This window comes from Sebastes umbrosus, chromosome 16, assembly GCF_015220745.1.
Source record: "Sebastes umbrosus isolate fSebUmb1 chromosome 16, fSebUmb1.pri, whole genome shotgun sequence".
NCBI lineage: Eukaryota > Metazoa > Chordata > Actinopteri > Perciformes > Sebastidae > Sebastes > Sebastes umbrosus.
The window spans coordinates 29982865-30003520 of NC_051284.1; the positions used below are offsets into that span (position 1 = coordinate 29982865).

Consider the following 20656-nt stretch of genomic DNA (forward strand, 5'->3'; position numbering starts at 1 on the left):
TCATCTCTGTTTACTGAAGGCTATGGGCAGATTTCAAACAGTCACAGACTCACAGTTAAACAATAGAAACCAGTAAAATACCTGTTCTCCACCAAATAATAGAAAAGTATTGATAGTGGTATCGATAAAGACTCAGACCGTTAAGCAGTCTCGAAAATGGGACCCCAACAGGCAACAACAGCTGTCAGTGTGTCAGTGTGCTGACTTGACTATGACTTGCCCCCAAACTGCATGTGATTATCATAAAGTGGGCATGTCTGTAAAGGGGAGACTCGTGGGTACCCATAGAACCCATTTACATTCACTGATCTGGAGGTCAGAGGTCAAGGGACCCCTTTGAAAATGGACATGACAGTTTTTCCTCGCCAGAATGTAGCGTAAGTTTGGAGCGTTATTTAACCTCCTTCATGACGAGCTAGATTGACATGGTTGGTACCGATGGATTCACCAGGTTTTCTAGTTTAATATGATACTAGTATCTTCACTCTAGCTTTAAAACGGAGCCGCTACAACTTACAAATTTCAAGTTGAGTTAATGCGTTAAAGAAATTAGTGGCAATAAAACGAATTTGCCTTAACGTGTTATTATTGTGTTAACTTTGACAGCCCTTTTTTATAGTTTTTGGACAACAACGGAGCTATAGAAGAAGATATATTATTACATTTATTAAGATGAATTTCATGCTAAGCTGTGAGAGGGAAACAGAGCCTGAGCAGAGACCTCGGTCACTGATCGGCCACCATATGGCAGATCTAAGTCAGTCATTCCCATGGAGGATAAGTCACCTCCACCCCCACCCTGACTGCTTTAACCCATCTGGCTCCAAGACAACAGTCCACTGCCTCTCAGCTTCACTCCGTTCAGTTCGCCGCTGATCTAATGTGGATTTTATGAACTTTCTGTTGCCGTCTTCTCCTTTACGGTCACCAAACAGCCAATTATCAGGAGCAGAAATTCAGTTTAAACCTCGCTGTCCTGTTGTTTGCCAGAGATGTGGCGGTAATTGTCGTGCACTCTGCCACCCTGCATCCATTCAGCTGCGACAGCGAGGACACGGCGGTAATAATTACTGTACTGTTTGACGATGAGAAAGCAAAGTTACTGAAAGAGAGCAAGAAAAGCCAAAAAAAACTCCGCTAATGCATGATACTGCATGATCTGAGATCAACCTGTAAGTGGTGAGAACACGTAATTATCCAGAAAATCTGAACATTCAAACTAAAGCCGAGTTTACAGGCTGAAGATTCATACTACAGTTAAACGGAGAAGCCAAAAGTCACACTGTGATCAACACAAAGTCCAAATCTGTGACTTTGTATTGTCGGGTCATGCTTTTTTTTCCTCCTCCCTGTCACTGATACAATACAGACATGATCCAAGCTGCAATTTCCATAACTTTACCAACCCAACAATCCGACAATCAGGCCTGTTTTTAGAGCTGCACGGTTATGGTATAATCTACCATCATCGCCCAATACTCATTTTACTGAGTAGAGCTTGAATGCACCATAATGTGCTTGGTGCTGTCGGCAGACAAGCCAGTCACCGTGGTTACTCTGAGGAGCATCGTGGGAATAAATTACAATATAATAAGAGTGATTAAGTTAGTCGTTCCAAATGTTTTTAAGGTTGTTCCTCCATGGATCATTTTGGATTAACAGTTGTGACAAAGCTTCATGTTTCTTCATCTCACGCTGAAGAACTTCCACACTGACGACATGATGTGTGTGTGTGACGTTACTGACTGTGCCAGCAAAAAAACAGATATATGAGCATAAGAGACTGCTGAAAACAACCGGCTTCAATCGGCTGCTGATTGACGGTTCATCTCTAGCTGTTAGTTTAGGAAGCGCTTGATTTATGCAGCAGAGTTTTCTATGAGCGGAGTATATTAAACGTCAATATCGCAGTCGATCACGTTCGTTTAACTGTGGAAAGCCAAAATCGTAATTGCGATTAATATTCGATTAATTGTGCAGCCCTACCTGTTTTACACAATGATTGGCCAGGAGATCGTGGAGGATACAACTGCAGGATTTTCAGCACTTTTTCCTTTAGAAGTGGTCAGAAAAACCTACTTTGTTTGAGTCAAACAGCAGGACATGATCAAATAAATGAGACCACATGGGATCATCTCACTCCCACTGTTTACGTTAACCTTGTCTCTATCGGTCACGTTGCACAATGCTGCTTCATGTGGATCAGCAGTAAAGAGGCTCTAAGCTGAAGCATCAACATTTCAAACAGCCACCACTCCTCTGTGTGCTGGAATGAGATCTGCATTTATGGATTAATATTAATATCACTCTATCCTCTCTCACTCTGAGCTTTTCTATTTTAATCTGCAGCCACAGTAGAAGAACAGCTGTGCTCGGTTCTCAGAGAGGGAAAACATACAACAACAAACACAAAGCTGAACGGGTTGAACTGCAAGTTTGGACTTCAAACAAGTCTGTAGAGATGCATTTGTTAGGTAGTGACTGCCAGTCATCTTGCAGTCCAAACATTGCTATACATAACCTATATTGAACAAATGACCTGCACTTTCAGCATAAATCATATTGATAAAAAGCGTTTAATTTCCACCTTACCCTTCATGCTGCAGCACCTACAGTCTGACTTTAATATAGAGACGTTTCCACTGTGTTGAAGCAGAGTTTACTGAACAACGTCAGTGTTCTCTATGAGAAAGAGAAGCTGTTAAAAGTACAAAGTACATTCTGCTGTTACGACTCCAGCAGAGACGTCTTTACAGTAATCACCAGGTCAGTCTCCAAGAAGGACCGTTATAGTCTTAAAGTTATTGATCAATAGAGTCATATGAACCACGGTTATAAACAAAAGGAGATGAACTCTCCCATGAGAGGCTCAGCTAGAACTTTCAGCTTTATTTAGTCTCAGCTGGACTTTGTCAGACTCAGCTGTGCTTTAGTGTGAATGCTGAGGTTGTTATGCTAAATGCCACAACAAGCACGCTAGTATAGCTGCAGTAAGCATGCAACATGCAACGATCTAATATTACGTAGAATGCTAAATGCTATCGTTAACATGCTAGAGCTTGAATTATTCTTCCCATGGTCACGAAGCTGCAGAGGTCTGTGTGACGTCAATTTCGCGAGGGTTTGAATAACATCGGATCCTTTAAGCCGTGTTTCCACTGCATGGTACTGCTCTGCTCCACTTTACTCCACTCACTTCTGGTACCAGATCCTTTTCTCTAGACGTGTTTCCACTGCAGATAGTACCCACTCAGCGTAGGCGGGATTCTCAGTTGATCGCCGTAGCGAAGGTGTGTGACACTGCCGTGACATCATCAATGGGACACTCGCTGAATCATTTTCAGCGGCAACCAAACAGAGGAACGTCTGCACTTTGTCAGTTGTACGTTGTATTGTAGATAATGTGTCCGGTGTAGTGGCGTAGTTTAGCAAGCTCCCAGTTTTTTTTTTTAAATCTGGCTTCCTTGGATTAAAAATGTGGGTCGCAGCTGATGGTAGCTTGGCAATTTAAAAAACTCAAGTATGTGCGGTCGTGCTAGTGAGTCTCTCTGATCAATCAGTGGTCTGCAGCGTTTTAACTGCACCTTCTGGTATCGGCTCAGCTCACTTCGAACCTCGACCGAGGTGGTACTGAAGATGGAGAGGTTCTATTGGTACCTTCCACAACTTTTGCAACTGGAAACAAAAATAACGTTCTAATGTGTAACGAACTGAACTGAACTGGACTGCTTGTTGGAAACGTGCCATTTTAGCACCATCTAAAACATGAAATCAATCTCAAGCAGCTTAAGAGTTAACACGGCGTTGTTGTGATGCCGACACACAGCTCTCCCTGTCCTCCCTCCATCTTCTCTTACCTGGCCTCTATGTGGTCGAACAGATGCTGCCAGCGGTCGTTGATGTCCTTCAGCTTGTCGTTGACCTCCGTCTCTTTCGTCTTGTTGCTGGCTGTGATGAGCTGTTCTCCGAGCTGCTTCAGGTGGGTTTTATTCTCACTGAACAGGTTGATCTCCTCCATGCAGTCCTGATGGAGGAACACAGGAGAAAGAGGACGGACTAAGAACCTGCAGCTTCACATCTCAAACCACCAGAGATTATGTGTATCACACATTTAATCATTTCTGTACAGGATTTAGTAAATTAACATTTTATCATTGCTGTAAGTCTGACTTCAAGGACAGGGTTGGCTTTATTATGGCTCAAGTAAGGATAAATAAAAAGAAGTAACACTTTCAGAACGTTTGCTTATTTAAAATTCCATGCAACGTATAATTTGAGACATCTTAGTTTACTAGAATTGTTACTACCTTTAACTAAATTTACCTTTTATTTTAGACAAAAATCATGACAGCGTCTGACTTTGGAAGTTTGCCAGAAAGTAACTCTGTGTGCCGAAACAAGACACTAAATTTAAAGCTCCAGTCCTTGACAAGGTTTAAACCCCCCGCCAGGGCAATAAGTTTGGGTTTCTTTAACAGCAGTCGCCTTTACTGCCCTCCACGCCCCCCCATCCCTCCTCGTCACCGTGACAAATGAAAGGGGGCCGTGAGTTTGACACAAAACAAACCCGCGTGGTCCTGCTGGGGCTCAAACAGCTGTCGCCTCTTTAACAATCTGGAGGGAGTTCACAGCTTTCTAAAAAGAGACGCAGACCGTCGCTCCACCTCCCAGCCTCGACGTGTCCTCACACTCAGCAGCTCAGCAGAATTTAACGTTGTTTTGAGTTTTGCTGATAAAACTCTGAAGTTTTTGTACGGTGATAGAGCAATATGACTCACTAGAACCCCATTAGGGCTGACCAAAGAAATTCATAGTCGACTAACACTAATCTGCATTGGGATATTCATCAAAACACACAGTTTGTCTGATTTTTCTAATTTGAAGCACCAAAACTGATCACTTATTTCTTGGCCAATGTGTTAATTGTCTACCAAAGTTTTTAAGACATTTTGTTAGAGACGCAACGATCAGTCGACTAATCAATTAGTGGATCGACAGAAAAGTAATCACCAACTATCTGATAACTGATTAATCGTTTAAGTAATTTTTCCATGCAAAAATGTCAGAAAATGCAGTTTTCAGCCTCTCAATTATGGAGATTTCCTGTTTTTCTCTGTTTTAAATCATATTAAACTGAATATCTTTGGGTTTTGGACTTTGAGAAACTGGGATGAACATTTTTCACTATTTTCTGACATTTTATAGACCAAACGATTAATGGATTAATCTAGAAAATAATCTGCAAATTCAATGAGCAGGTGTAGGATTTGGCGGCATCTAGTGATGAGGTTGAAGATTGCAATCAACTGAAACTTCTCCCATGTGCCAAGTGTGTCGGAGAACTATGGTGGCCAAGACGAAAACGTGAATATCCTGCGTTTTGTTTGTCCGTTCTGGGCTACTGTAGAAACATGTGAAGAGGACCAGCTCCGTATGTAGATATAAACGTCTCATTCTAAGGTAGCGAAAACACAACAGTTCTTATATTCAGGTGATTATACGCTAAAGAAAACCAGCTCTGATGGAAGATGAATTTACAGCTATCTAAACGAGTGATATTAATCCAATCCTCAAGCCACTGTAACTAGTGGTGAATGTTATCACCTAGACACCGTTGACCGGTGGCGTGTGTATCTGCTGAAGCCTCTTTTCCTACCTTCTTGAGTTTCTCCACCATCTCCTCGATGTTGAGGTCGGAGTTGTGCGCCACCTTGTTCTCCATCTGCGTCAGCCACTCGCACAGCTCCTTGTTCTTCTCGTTGAAGATGATCCAGGCGTTGAGGCGATCTGCGATCTCCTGTTTACGCAGAGACACCTGACACAGAGAGGATCGGAGGACAGAAATGAAATAAGCTTCATTACTTTAAGATGCTTAGTGGTTCTGTGTATGTCTAATCTACAGCATGTCTTAACTATTACTGATACAGATGATGCACCCGCTCGGGTTATTTTAAATTCATTTTTTGGGAGAGACGACAGAGTCGGGTGGCACGGGGTCATCATGGAGAGGGGGGAGACATAGGGTGTACTTGTTTTTTAACTATTCGACCACAGCCATACTTAGAAAACTAATTTTACGCTTGATTGAGAGTATTTCAAAACAAAGTGTGTCCCTTTTACATGAGAGAAGGCTTCAGGGATGAGGACTGAATTGAAGACTGGGTTAACGTTCCCTCCTACCAGTGCAAACACACAAAGAAAGTGAAACACAAACACACAGACCGTAAAGAGTGAAAGTCAGTTTGATCATTCCCCCTCCCCTCAGACTCATTTCAATACAAAAGCTCTTCTTCCTGAAGCCTCTCAGCTCATTACAACATCTCTCTCCTGTCACCATCTGTTCCCCCCCAGACCCACAATGCCCCTCACCAACCCCCCAGACCTGTTGGTCTCTTCAGTCTCACAAGATTTACTAACTACTAACTTAACTCCTCATTAAAGGCTTAGACGTTTAACACTGATGACCAGACAACAAAGAAACTCTTTGGCAGAAATACTGCAGACGTGAGAACTGTCACAAACACGTCAGCTGACTGCTCGCTTCAAAACAAACTTTCAATTAATAAAGAGCATTTCTACTTTGTTCCTTTTAGCCTCTGCACCAATTTGCTCTTCGTCCTGGAGCAGTTTGAGGAGCTAAACAGTCTCACCTGACCTGCCGCTGTCTCACAAACACACAAACACACACGTTCACTAACAAAACACACTTCGCTGGTTTCACATGTTAGCTCTTCAATGATTAACCAGCAGTCCTACAGTTTAGTTTTCAAACCCAAAAGCAAAAGGAGAGGTTCCTAAAAAGGGGTAAGACGCAATGAGCAGTGTGTCTGCTCGTGCAGACTCACTGTGCACTTTATATGAACTCTCTCTGCTCTCAGGACAATGAATAGGAAGCCATCATTTGCCACCAATAAATTACTATTTATTAGCTTATCCAACTGTCAATACCAACTCCTGCTGTGCAGCTAAACATTGTGCAAAGTCACAACTTTAGTGGAGAACCCAAAGTTTCCAAAAATACCAAATATGCTGCGCCGACTTAGGAGAAATGTGCATAAAATGATGCACAAGACATCTAGAATATTTCAACTTGATTGAGCCATCGAAACAACAGTCTGAATATTTGACTCGTAAACATCATTAGAGCTTCAGTGAGGAGCTGGAACAAGCTGATGATGAATATATAACATGATACTGTCAGATATTGTGGAATAAGATGATTTTTTTTCACAACCTTAAAGATACTTAAAGGGAATAGCCGCATGTTTAGGCGTTAAAAATAAGTCACCAAAAGAAAATGCACTCATGCACTCTCACTGTGAACTTTATATGAACCTCTGCAGCAGCGATATCTTGGAAATGTCTTTCCTGTGTGATTTAACTGTATTTAATTCAAGCTTCTTTGCTGATTTAACTTCATTTGATGTGAGTCAAATGACACATATCACTTAAAAACAAGCTTATCCAGCTGTCAACACCAGCTCCTGCTGTGCAGCCAAACTTTGTGCAATGTCACAGAATTTAATTTTCAATTTTAGTAGTAAACTGAATATCGTTGAGTTGTGGACAAAACAAGACATTTGAGGACGTCATCTTGGGCTTTGGGAAACAATGACAAGCTGATGAAGAATATATATACCATGATACTGTCAGATATTATGGATTAAGATGATTTTTTTCCAACCTTAAAGGGAATATTAATGGAAAAATTGATCTCGAAGTAAGAAAAAAGTTGGGTGACCACCAGCATCATGCACTCTCACTGTGAACTTTCTATGAATCTTTGCAGCATCGACATCTAGAAATGACTTTCCTGGATGCTTCCTTGGTGATTTAGTTAAGTTAGTTTAGTTTAGTTAATGCACTTGGTGATTTACTCTGTCATGTTTTGAAAAAAGTATAAGAAATAAAGTAAAATAAAAGCAGATAAACAGCAGGTTATGATTGCGGGATGACCTGGGACACTTTATCAAAGATGAGTCCCAGGTTGTTTTTTATCTTTAGGCAGAGTTTAGTGTGTGAAAGGCAGCAGTCTAACCTTGAGGCAGAGTTTACATGTGTATGAAAGGCAGCAGTCTAACCTTTAGGCAGAGTTTACATGTGTATGAAAGGCAGCAGTCTAACCTTGAGGCAGAGTTCGTCCCACTGACAGTGCAGGTGCTCCACCTGCTCCTGCAGCAGCAGGACGTCGTCGGCGATGATGTACTGGGACAGGTCCGTCTTCATGGTGCTCAGCTCCGTCAGGCTCTCAGCCCAGTCCTCCAGGGAGTCCTCGTTCTCCTGCATACCATAACACACACCGGCCGTCACAAACAGACCGTCAGGGACACTGCTCTCTCACACAGCTACTCCCTAATGTCTCTCTCTCTCTCTCTTTCTGACCGGCCCCTTTCTCTTTCTGTCTCTTTCTGTCTCTGTCTCCCCGCCCAGAGAGGATTATGGGCCGCCGGCTGCAGGCTGCAGGCCGGGTCGGGCCGGGGGGAGGGGTGAGAGTGGAGGAGGGGATGGGGAGGAGAATAAAGGCTGTGATGGGTCAGAGAGGATGTCAAACCGGTTTCAAACTTGGCTTTGCTCTCTTGGAACAAACAATTGTTTACCTCCGAAAACTCAAACTGCCTGAAGTCTGTTTGTAGTTCTTACGCTTCCTGATGTCCTGACACTACGTCTACATCTCATTACCTCATTATTAAAAGAAGGATATTTATGACTGGTAATTAGGGCTGTCAATTGATTAAAATATTAATCGCAAATGAATCGCACATTTTTTATCTGTTCAAAATGAACCTTAAAGGGAGATTTGTCAAGTATTTAATCCTCTTATCAACATGGGAGTGGGCAAATGTGTTGCTTTATGCAAATGTATGTATACATTTATTATTGGAAATCAATTAACAACACAAAACAATGACAGATATTGTCCAGAAACCCTCACAGGTACTGCATTTAGCATAAAACAATATGCTCCAATCATAACATGGCAAACTGCAGCCCAACAGACAACAACAGCTGTCAGTGTGTCAGTGTGCTGACTTGACTATGACTTGCCCCAAACTGCATGTGATTATCATAAAGTGGGCATGTCTGTAAAGGGGAGACTCGTGGGCACCCATAGAACCCATTTACATTCACTGATCTGGAGGTCAGAGGTCAAGGGACCCCTTTGAAAATGGACATGGCAGTTTTTAATTGCCAGTAATTATTATTATTAATATTATTATTATTATTTGTTTATTTAATTTATTATTATTATTTATTATTATATATATATTATTTATCTTTGTATTATTATTATTATTATTAATAATGTTTTGTTATTTTATTCTATTCTCTTTTTTTGTATATTTTATTTCAATTTTGAATGCTGATGTTGTTTTCTCTAGTGTACTTATTGTGTTTGTTTCTAAGCTCAACTACTTAAAAATTGCTTTATAAACCAAAAATATATATATATTTTTTTTTTTAATTAAAAAATTTAAATTAAACATTTAATTTTTTTTATTATTTAAATTAAAAGATTTTTTTAAAATTTTAAATAATTTATAAAAAATAAAGTATTAAAAAAAAATTGTGGATACATCTCTCTATCTCAGTTCCTACCTACTACAAAAAAAACATTTCTGCCATAAGAATCCCGTCAGAGCTGCATTAAAAGCAGAAATAATCTGGTTGAGGTTCCTCTAAATGAGCAAAGACAAAGAAAGAACCACCTCATCTGATGTCACAGAGTGAGACCTGCTCAAGATATATATAAAAAGATTAATAATCAGTGACTTATTCGGGTTCCTTATTATGTCCCTTAGCCAGAAAATCAGCCTTAGGCTCCGCCCACTGAGGTTTAACTCATCCAATGAGATCACAGCTACCTGCAGCGAGGCTCTGTCTCTCCACTGAATGTTTCATATTAATAAAACTCTACCAGTGAACACAACAATTCATATTTGTGTTTGCAGATGTACCTTGTTGTATTTCTCGGCGCTAAGCAGCTCGTCATCAAACTCTGGCATCGACTGGTTCAGTCTGGTCTTCAGGTCCTTCACCTGCAGCGCGCTGTCTGCTAGTCCGGCCTCGCAGCGCTCCCAGTTCTGAAACACAATATAAACACTCATTAGTCACACAGATCAGATCAGATCACATCAAGGACTTGCTGTGTTCTTAAACAGCTGATTGGCTTTGAGGAGCACCAGAGGGCCGTCACACTCCTTTTGTCTAAACGTGTCCACCGTCATTAATCAGAGCAGATTGGATTAAGTTGGCCGCTCTCAGGTAAAAACAGAAGCTGTCAGACGCTACAGGGGGATAACATGGGGACGTCTCAGACAGGTGTCTGTCTAGTCCAGGGGTCTGCAACCTGCAGCTTCGGAGCCACATGCAGCTCTTTAGCTCCTCTGCAGGAGTATTAGGGCCACATTGAGGAAAAAAAATAGAGAGAATAAAGTCTTAATAATATAGAGTAGTAATTTGACATGTTATTTTCTTTTTTTCTCGTAAACTTATGAATCTTTTCTCGTAATATTACAACTTTATTCTCATAAAGTTATGACTTTATTCTCGTAATATTACAACTTTTGTTTTCGTAAACTTATGACTTTATTCTGTAAATCTCAGATGTTTTTTCCCTCAATGTGGCCCTAATACTCCGTAGTACATTGTCACTTTGGCCCTCACTGCATTAGACTGATATACTATATACTTAGACTATAAACTGTGTTACCTTCATCACAATGCTCAAATGTTTTGCGGCTCCAGACAGATTTATTTTTTTGCCTAAATAATAATGAAGGCGTTTTAATTTAGCACAAACTCTACAGTGCTCCTTGGATTATTTGTGAAGGAGACTTGCATTTTATACATTTTTTGAGACCATAATCCACCCAATGCAATGAGACCTTCACAAGATTGATCAGCACAAAGACCCAGCAGCGCTTCTACTCTGTTGTCTTCACGCCAAAAGGACGTCTCTAAATGACGTGTCTTGTCCAACAAACCGTCCAAAACCCCAAAAACATTCAATTCACAATGATATGAAGCAGAGAAACTTGATATTTCTGAAGATAGAAACTGGGAAAGTTTGACAGGATGCACTCTTTTCTGCCTTGACGACAAACTATGAAGCTGATTGATTTCAGGTCCAGTCCAAGACCAGGACCCTGGTGTTTGAGTCCAGACCTGATCCAAATAAGGTCAGTTAAAACAAAAAGTCAAGCCCCGCTGACAGCCCAAACCAAAATAGGCAGCAAACACAAATAAAAGGCAGAGGAGAATACTGACTGTCACAGTAGATACAAACTACGATACAACCACGACAAGATGTCCCTGAAAGCATCATTAAACCACAGCGAGCTACAAGAAGTGGGCCCGGAGCGACTGAGTACCTCGACGATGGCCTCGGTGAGCTCAATCCTGCGGCCCAGCAGGACGTGGAGGATGTCCCACTCCTCCTGCAGGGTTCCCAGGTCCGTCTGCAGCTGGGTCTGGGTCTCCTCGTCCCCCATGGAGAAGAGCTGCCGGCCGACCTCCAGAGTGTGGATGAAACTGCACTGATACCTCTGGAACAGAAGCTCAGTGTGCTGAGGAGCGAGACGGAGGACAGAAAAGAGGATTTTAAAAAAGGAAAGAAGAGCAGAGAAACAATGAGCTGCTCAGAGAAAGGCTGACTGGCCCCTTTCACTGAGGAGCAGTTCACTGTATCTTCACTCACAATCAATTCAAATCTCATCTCTTCTTTTCACAGCAATCGACGAATCAGAATCGCTTCCTCATCTCTTTTGATGTAAATGTAATCAGCGGCAGTCGTTGTCTTCTTCTTAAATCTCAGCTCAGCTCTCAGATCTTAATCTAACAACCGTTCTATAGACCACCAACTCTCTGCAGCAGTCTTAAAATGTACATAAAAACAGTTTGGTTGTTTCTGGAAGGTCTGCAAAGTGCGCAAAGTAGTTTTTAGCAACAGAGGTGGAAAAGAACGTTTGGTCAAGCACTTGTATTTTACTTCAGCTGTTAAGTCTTAGAGGGAAGTCTTGTACATTTCACTCAAAAACATGAATTGTATTAAAGATGGAAATAAAATGAAAAGAAAATCTCCTCATGTTTGATCAATCCAGTCGGGACTTGACCTGTCACGATAACTACTTTTGTTAGACGATACATTGTCCCAGAAGTAATTGTGATAAACGATATTATTGTCATTTTAAAACCATTTTATGCATCTGATATAATTATAACATTATAGCTTAAAGGGACTATTTGTAACTTTCAGAAATGCTTCTTAACAGCGACACCTATGGCCGTGAAATCAACGAAAGTCAGCGTTGGGCTCGTGCTTGTGCTCGCTCTACACAGACATGAACGAGCATCGCTCAAAACAGTGAGGAGACACACGTCAGCTAAAACCACAATATCACTCTATATTTTAGCTGCTTGGCAGTAATGTTAGCTGACCAGACGAAGGTCTCTCCATGAATCAATGCTGATACTGTGGTTGCTTCTCCTGCCTCAGCGCAGGCTGAGGCAGCGGGGCTCCGCGGCGAGAATCTCGTCTCCCTCTGCCCGCAGCCGGAGTGAACAGGGAGACACCGGCACCCGGTCGGTAACGAGACAACAACGTTTCTCTCTGCGGAGCCCCGTCACTTCACAAGACACGGAAAACCTCTGTTGGTCTGGAGGAGCTGCAGCAGTTATTTCTGTACAAAAGTCCACTCTACATTCACTAGATATTCTCAGAGCTAAACTAACTCTTCTGCAGTGTGGAGTGAGCGCGTGTTCACGTCTAGAGGTGGAGCGAGTACGCAAGAACGCGCGCGCTGTCTGAGTGAAGGCGAGCAGGCAGAGGAGCGGGGACGCCGGCCACACGCGAGCGCGCATATGCGAGCGTGCATGTGTCCCGACCCGGTACATTTATACGCTTAAAAAGTTACAAACAGTCCCTTTAATAATGCAAGTACACCCTTTAAAAGAGCAATGAACTTTTTAGGCTAATTCTTAAAGGAGCAGTGTTTAGGATCTGGCGGTATCTAGCGGTGAGGTTGCAGATTGCAACCAACTGAAGCCTCTCACGTGTGCCGAGAGTGTTGAAGAACTAAAGTGGCCGGCACAAAAACGTGAATGTCCCTCTCTAGATCCAGTTGTTGTAAGTGTAGAGTGCGTATAGTGTGTGTGTGTACGTGGGAAGCGAGTGGTAAAGCAAGAGAGAGAGAGTTAGTAGCGTAATCGACTCCCAACCAAACAGGAAAAGTTTGTAATTCTGGGCTACTGTAGAAACGTCTACGTCCAAAAAATATTAAAATATCCTAAATAAACAAAAATAAAACACACAACCAAAGTAATAAATAAAATGTCTATGCAATGCCCAAGTCGTATATTGGTAGGGAAAACCCTGCTGTTTATTTTGGCATCATCTTGGCTGACATTTTTATGTAAACAAACACACATGTAAACACAACGGACAATCCCAAGGTCAGCAAAAAAGATCGAGGTCATGTACGTATATCGTATGATTAGTCGTAATTATCGGGACATCATAGCATCGATGCCGTCGTCTCTTTCTGGGCTTTTATACATTCAAATATTGTTTATTGACTTAGTAGCAAAAAGGTTAAAATGCTCCTTTAATTATGCTACTGACTATGTCATACTATGTCAATACTGGCTACACTGTCCTTGATGTTTAATGTTGTTTTTCATCTCAGAAAACTTCAGTTCAGTTCAGCTCAGTCGCCTCATTTCCACCTCAGTCAGGCTGAAATCCTCCATCAAATGCAACGAGGGTTTGTCACTAACCCAGTTTTTATATCCCTGTAAAGTGACTTCAATATAAAGTCTTTAATGTCCACTAACTCCCTCACAAAATTTAGAAAATGTCCATATTTTCCCTGTCTGGACTTTACTCTAAATTCCCTGATATAGTCTGTCCGTCTCACCTGGAGGTCCTGGAGGGAGTGTCTCAGCTGCTGCAGGCTGCAGTGGGCTGGTCCGGCGGGGGGAAGCAGGGTCTGCGTCTCCGACAGGAACCTCTGCAGCTTCCTCAGGCTGCGGCTGTACAGGTGCCAGTGCTTCACCAGCCCCTCCACCAGGGAGCGCCGCTGGTCCGCCCGCTGCACCGCACCCTGCCAGTGCTCCCTGAGCTGGGCCAGCTTCAGGATGAAGTCACTCCTGGATGCGTTGACACAGTAAAGGTCAAAGTTTGCCCTCTTTATTTCACTAAAAGCAGTCTCTTTACAGTTCGGTCTTACCTGTCGTCCACCTCTCCTTTCTGCAGCAGGTGAAGAGCCTCAGTGAGGACTGAATGGAGGATCTGGTGACCAGTGGACAGCTCCGCCTGAAACCTCTGAGACACCGGGACAGATCAGGGTTACATCTCTGTGGTGGTTTAGTTGAGTCTGTGAGTGAGTGAGTGTGTTCATCATGTGTGATACCTTGTGTGTACAGAGCTGCTGTCTGAGGCCGATGTAAGAGCCGGCCACGTCTACAGCCAGGCTGTCCTCCATCCTCTGCAGGAACGACATCCAGCTCTCACACTTCTGCTCGAAGCTCTGCCGCCTCAGCGCCTCCGTCTGCAGCTCACTGCACACACAACAACAAAATCAACTTTATTTCGTGTTTATTAACTGCTTCTTGTTTTTGTATGCATCATGAAACATCATGCAGCGGTATATTGTTACACCTCTCCTTCAGCCCACTGGTTCACGTGTTGATGTACTGATCTGAGATCTGACCTGCAGGCCTCCTCGGCACTGGCGGAGGCGTCGGCCCAGCAGCGGTTTAGGCGTTGCAGACGGCGTGCTGCAGCGTCACCTGGCGTCAGGCTGCGGCTCTGCTCGTTCAGCACATCCAGGTCAGCAGACAGGCCGCTCAGCTCCAGGAGGCCAGACTAGGAAACATATGGTGGCACCTCAGATCACAAGGGATCACAACAGTCTGGACTAACAGGCTTCTCCTGTCCCCATTTAGACCTCAGGTCTAAAATGGGACATGAAAATTGAGGAGGATCTTGTGATACCATCAAATATGACAGAATAGCTACAATTTAGACTTTAAAAATGCTCATTTAGTATCTTGATAAAAGACAGAATAAGACACTGGAACCACTAAAGTCATAGAAAAGCATACTTGTTTCCAGAAAAGTCTAAAAACAAGTTGATTTGTACTAAAGATAGTTTGAAAAAAATCGCAATCTTTTTTGCAAACTAGTCGTATCTGCTCCAAAAACTCTCATTTCCAACTTGTCCAAAGAAAACATTTCCAGTTACGATATATTAAACATGATAACAATTACAGACATCGTTATCTTAATGTAAATGTGGATTAAAATGAAGAAGAAGAACAAAAAGACAACGACAACGAGGTAGAAGAAAAAGAAGAAGACTAAGTAGAAGAAGAAGTAGTAGAATAAGAAGAAGAAGAAGTAGTAGTAGTAGGGGAAGAAGAAGTAGTAGAAGACAAATAAGTAGTAGCAGAAGAAGAAGACGAAGTAGAAGAAGAAGTAGTAGAAAAAGTAGTAGGAGACGTAGTGGGAGAAGAAGAAGAAGAAGAAGATGAAGAAGAAGTAGTAGAAGAAGAGGATGAAGAATATATATATATATATATATATATATTTCTATATCTTGTTCTGATTGTTTGTCATTAATATTGTGTAGTCATATTATTTCTGTATATTAATCTTGTCTCTAGGTGGAGGCTTCAGATAAACCCAGTGTTTTTTTTGTTGCCTCTTCCTGCACTGTATATTATTCATTTATTTATTTTGTTATGTTGTGTAATCTGAATTTGTGCAAAATAAATAAACACAAACATTAAAAAAGAGGATGAAGAAGAAAAAGAAGAAACAAAAACAGAAGAAGAAGAAGAAGAAGAAGAACTACAGTCATTCATAACCTCCCTTCCCTCCGTCTCACCTGGTCTACTGTCCGAGCCGCCACATCGTTCAGACGCTCCTGCCAAAGCTCCAGATTTCCCTCCAGTGACTCCAGGACGTCTCCAAACTCCTGCAGCCGCTCCAGCTCCTCCTACAACACAGACACATGACTCATGACACATGACACACGACCATCTGGGTCCTAATCTATAGGTCACTCACTGTCACACTCAGTGCATGCAGGAGGCAGGTTAGTTAGGCAACGCACAAGTAACGCAGTACTCTGAGAATATGCCTTACTATGTCCTAGAATATGTACTGGAGCATTAATTTGACCTTGCATTTCATAAACAATGAAACAACAATAATAATGTGAATAAAACCCTTTTGGATAATCAATAAAATGTCAGTTATGAAGCAGCAGTAAAATCATTCATCATTCAACCTGACGGCTCAGATCAAACATCGGCCTCATCACTTCTCTGAGTCACTTCCCTGGATCCCATAAATAGACTCATTCATTCATTCATTCATTCATTCATGTGCTTGTACCTGCAGCTGACCCAGCTTCCTGGTCACCGTCTGGCTGAGCTGCCCAACACCACGTGACAACAACCGGCTCTCTGATTGGACCAGACCGGCAGCAGCAGGTTCCAGGTGTCCACTCAGGTCCTTGGAGGCGTCCAGCACCCCCTCCAGGTCAGACTGCAGAGTGTCCGTCCTCTCCAGGAGGCTCTGGAGCAGAGGGGGGACAGGGACAAACAGGGGTACAGATTTAAGGCGAGACATGACACGCAAAAACATATTTTTTCATGGTCGATTTTGGGTTATTTTGCCTCCATGACATGTCAAGAAAACATCCAGAATACACATTTACATGTTTATATTACTACACTGTCAATTTTCGTCTGATTTCTTCTAAATTCACCCAACGTTAGCATTAGTCAATGCCTCATTTGCATATTAAAACATAACATAATTTTTATTAAATTGAATTAAATGTGTACCTGCCGTTTTGTGTTTTTTTATATTATATTATTTTTTATATTATGTATATATATATATATATATATATATCATTATTATTTCTTTGGTGTATTTATATGTAGCTTTTACAATTTCATTTTTATTTATTTTATTAAATTAATTTTATTTGTACCTGCTGTTTTGTGTTTTTAGTCTTTATTTTTATTATATTTATTTTATTCTTTTAAATAATTATTATAAATATATTATTTGTTATATATATTTTATATGATGTATATTTATATAATTCTTTTGCTGTGTTTTTAATCTTTAACTTTAAAGTAGCTTTTCAAATTTTATTTTTATATATATATATTTATATATATATATTTATTTTATTACATTTATTTTATTTGTACCTGCTGTTTTGTGTTTTTGTCTTTATTTTTCAAATTATATTTATATATATATATTTTGTGAATACTCATTTGTAAAATGCATAATTATCAACCTAAAAGCAAAAAGCATTTGTAATTTCGTCTCCCCTCATTTTGAAAATAAACTTTCACTACCTTATTTTTCATTTACTGTCTCACCTGAACATTGTGCATCTTGACAGCGACCTGCTCCACAGTGTTATCGTCTCCGGGCGCTGTGTTCAGCGATGACCTGACGTCACTCTGCAGCGTCTGCAGCCGCTGGGAGAAAGACGCAGCCAGCCGGGCGTAGACGTCCCACACCTGTAGGACGCCACGACTCCTCTGGAGCTGCTGGTCCAACGCTCCGCACGCCACCTTCCAACTGGAGGATGATCGATGGATTGATGAATTGATTGATTGAGGAGTGTGATTGTGTGTCATTTATGTGTGTTGTTTGTGTGTATGTCTCACCTGTCTCTCTGTCCGTCCAGCTGCTCCGTGAGGAGGACGGCAGCAGCAGGACTGATGACGTCTCTGAGGGAGGAGGTGGTTTGACTCAGATCGTCCCACTCTGCCTCTGAAGTCTCCTCATGAAGACGCTGCTTCCAACACAACAAACACCATTTCAATTCTTCTTGTCCAACTCCAGAACAAGCTGGTGAGCATATGAGGTGCACCGGTCCTCCTACCTGCAGCTTCTCATGGACATCTCTGTGGGCCTGTACGGAGATCTGAGGGCCGCTGAGATAATCAAGAGTCTGAGATGTTCTCACTGTTTTCAGCCTCATCTGATTCAGTCGCTTCTCCACACAATCCCACAGCTGCCGGGCCTGAATCAGCCTCTGTTTCACTGAGTCATGCTGTTAAAGAACAGACAAGGATCCAATAACAGCGAGAGAAAGAAACATACCAAACAACAAGGATTCAAGACCTCACATCTTTCCTAATTGAAGCTACACCAGACTCGCCAACCTGGAGACCTCAAACATGGGGACGATTAGAGACAAATGAGAGTTTCAGAGATTTTGTTTCCTGCATTCTGGTGACTTTTAAAGAATGAAAATAACAAAATATTAAGTACACAGTAACAGCATTTTTATGTTAAATAGGCCTACTTTTGCCTTTATTTGACAGAGATAGGGATAGTCATGAAAGGGGGAGAGAGAGAGAGAGAGGGGATGACATGCAGCAAAGGGCCGCGGGTCGGATTCAAACCCCGACCCAGACTTTGGTACCAGTTTTTATTTGTTTATTAATTATTTTCCCTGCTTGAGTATTTCTTTCTCTTATGGCTTGTGCCACGCCACAATGGCTTTGCTGTGATGCTGTGATGTGCGGCGAGCGCAGCTCAAACACAATTAGGCGTAGCTCTATTGTCGTCCGATCGGAAACTGTAGGGCTTATACACGCTGTAGAGAGACAGGAAAAAGGTTGAGGTAATGAAAAGGAGAAAAAAGATGTGAAAAATTGCAATAAATCAGGAGAATTGTGACCCCGGGAGGAAACCGGGAGAGGGCGTTGAAAAACAGGAATCTCTACATTGAATTGAAAAGCCAAAGTGGCATCATTTCTTTGATGCTATGTATAATTGTTTGTGTTTGTTTTGCTGCTGGTGACGGGGCAAGATAACAGTCATACAACTAGAAGTGTCTGTCGCAAACTAACTCAAACTAAATCAAACATCGTTTGATCAAAACATTTCACTTCTCCATTGTCCTCGGTGTTATTTACTGTACCTGCTGTCTGAGAGCTGCACAGGCCTGGATGCATTTATCCACCTGAGAGCTGCCGTTTGCTCCTCCACCATCACGTTTGTCTCTCAACTCCTGAAGAGCTGCAGACTTCTGCCTGATCTTCTCCTCCAGATCCTGACACACACAAAACAAGGAGATGGGAAACAAAATCTTTGTAAAAGCCTTCAAGCTGTAAGACCTCTCACCACTGAATTATTAAACCTGAAAGTTGGTGCAGATGTGACCTCTGACCTGGCAGGTGATGATGCTCCTCTGCAGCTCCGTCTGGCTGCTGGGTGTCTGAGCTGAGTCCATCCAGAGGTTCTGGTCTGTGATCCAGCTGTTGATCTGCTGCAGTCGGGCCTCCCGCTCCCCTCTGCTCCTCAGCTCCTGATCCACCTCCTGGATCTGAGCAACAACAACAACATCAACAACATCAACAACAGGAGGTCAGACACTTCTTCTGAGGGTCAAGGACTTGAGCATATTAGAAAAGATCTTCATATTTTGGCCCAAAAGAAATGATGATTATATAATCATCAGTAGCTCTTGCTGACCTGAGAGTTGAGGGTTTCCTGCAGACTGAGCCACTGGTGGTTGAGGCGTCCCTGCTCCTCTGCAAACTGGTTGTGCTCATAGCGCCCCTTCTGGTCCTCCTCAGTACCGCAGGTCTGTAACGGCTGGATGGTGAAGTCCAGCGTGGCCTGATGGGCTGACATCTCTGTCTGACACTCCTGAGAAGAGAGAGTCAGTCAACAGACTTCTTAATGAATGCTCTAAAAACCTCCCGCCACAATCAACTGCAATAATCATATTTATATCATTCAGCTCTTCTCTACCTTGCAGTATTTCAGGAGTTGACTGCTGATGGAGGAGGTTTGGTTCACTCTACTGCGATGCTCCTCCAGCTGAGACTCAGCAGCTTCCAGCCAGGCCTGCAGCTCCAGCAGCGCCCCCTGCTGGGTCAGGGTCTTCATCCATCCCTGAGGAGGAAGAGGAGGAAGAGGAGGAAGAGGAGGGAATGACTTTATTGAAGTCAACAAAATACACACTTACTCTCTGACCTTCATGAAATTTTAAATAAGAACTTTATAAACTCCTTAAAAAAGCTAAAATAGATTCAGTTAATCCAGAACTTTTCTACCCTCTTTGGAAAATATATTTCCAGTCCAATCATTTCTCCACCGGCAACCTGTAAGATTCAGGATTGATTTACCAAATGTAATAATGTTATTAGGCTGTAAATGGCCTCGCTCTGAGGTAAATATCAGATGTTTGTTATGCATGAACCTGCACACATTTCAGGTCTATAGTGATTAACTGAGAAGTGCCTTTACACGCTGATTAAAGCTTAAGACATGTATACACTGAATATGTGATTTTTGTGTAGCATTTTGTTTTAAACTGTGTCTTTATTTGTTCATTTGTGAGAGACCTATGAGAAGCATTCATCTGAAATAAGCTTTAAAAGAATAAATTTGAGCTTGAAAGCTTGAAAAGGAGGTGAGTGAGAGGGCAGGAAGCTGGGTGAAAAGACTGACTGAATCAGAAGAGCAGACAAAAAACCGAGGTGAGGAGGAGAGCCGGAAATAATAAGAACAGCAGGAAGAGGAGATGAGAGGGATACTGAGAGGAGAGGAGGTTGGAAGGATGAGAAGAGCGTGGTGGAAGAAGAAGGTGGGAGAGAG

General features: G+C 42.1%; 1 protein-coding gene across 4 annotated transcripts in view; it reads right to left on the minus strand.

Moving 5' to 3' along the window:
• Positions 1–20656, minus strand: part of LOC119504578 (nesprin-2-like) — a 65705-nt gene that overhangs the window by 28133 nt on the left and 16916 nt on the right. For all 4 annotated transcript variants that reach the window (XM_037796823.1, XM_037796824.1, XM_037796825.1 and 1 more), the window contains 18 exons: positions 19808–19951; positions 19526–19702; positions 19221–19376; positions 18972–19103; positions 17925–18095; positions 17707–17834; positions 17413–17617; positions 16403–16585; positions 15891–16001; positions 14712–14866; positions 14412–14559; positions 14229–14323; positions 13917–14148; positions 11373–11567; positions 9957–10082; positions 8125–8280; positions 5657–5815; positions 3858–4024 (listed from right to left, as the gene is read on the minus strand). In XM_037796823.1, the coding sequence (XP_037652751.1) occupies positions 3858–4024; positions 5657–5815; positions 8125–8280; positions 9957–10082; positions 11373–11567; positions 13917–14148; positions 14229–14323; positions 14412–14559; positions 14712–14866; positions 15891–16001; positions 16403–16585; positions 17413–17617; positions 17707–17834; positions 17925–18095; positions 18972–19103; positions 19221–19376; positions 19526–19702; positions 19808–19951 (2840 nt within the window). The remainder of the gene's footprint in view (positions 1–3857; positions 4025–5656; positions 5816–8124; positions 8281–9956; positions 10083–11372; positions 11568–13916; positions 14149–14228; positions 14324–14411; positions 14560–14711; positions 14867–15890; positions 16002–16402; positions 16586–17412; positions 17618–17706; positions 17835–17924; positions 18096–18971; positions 19104–19220; positions 19377–19525; positions 19703–19807; positions 19952–20656) is intronic.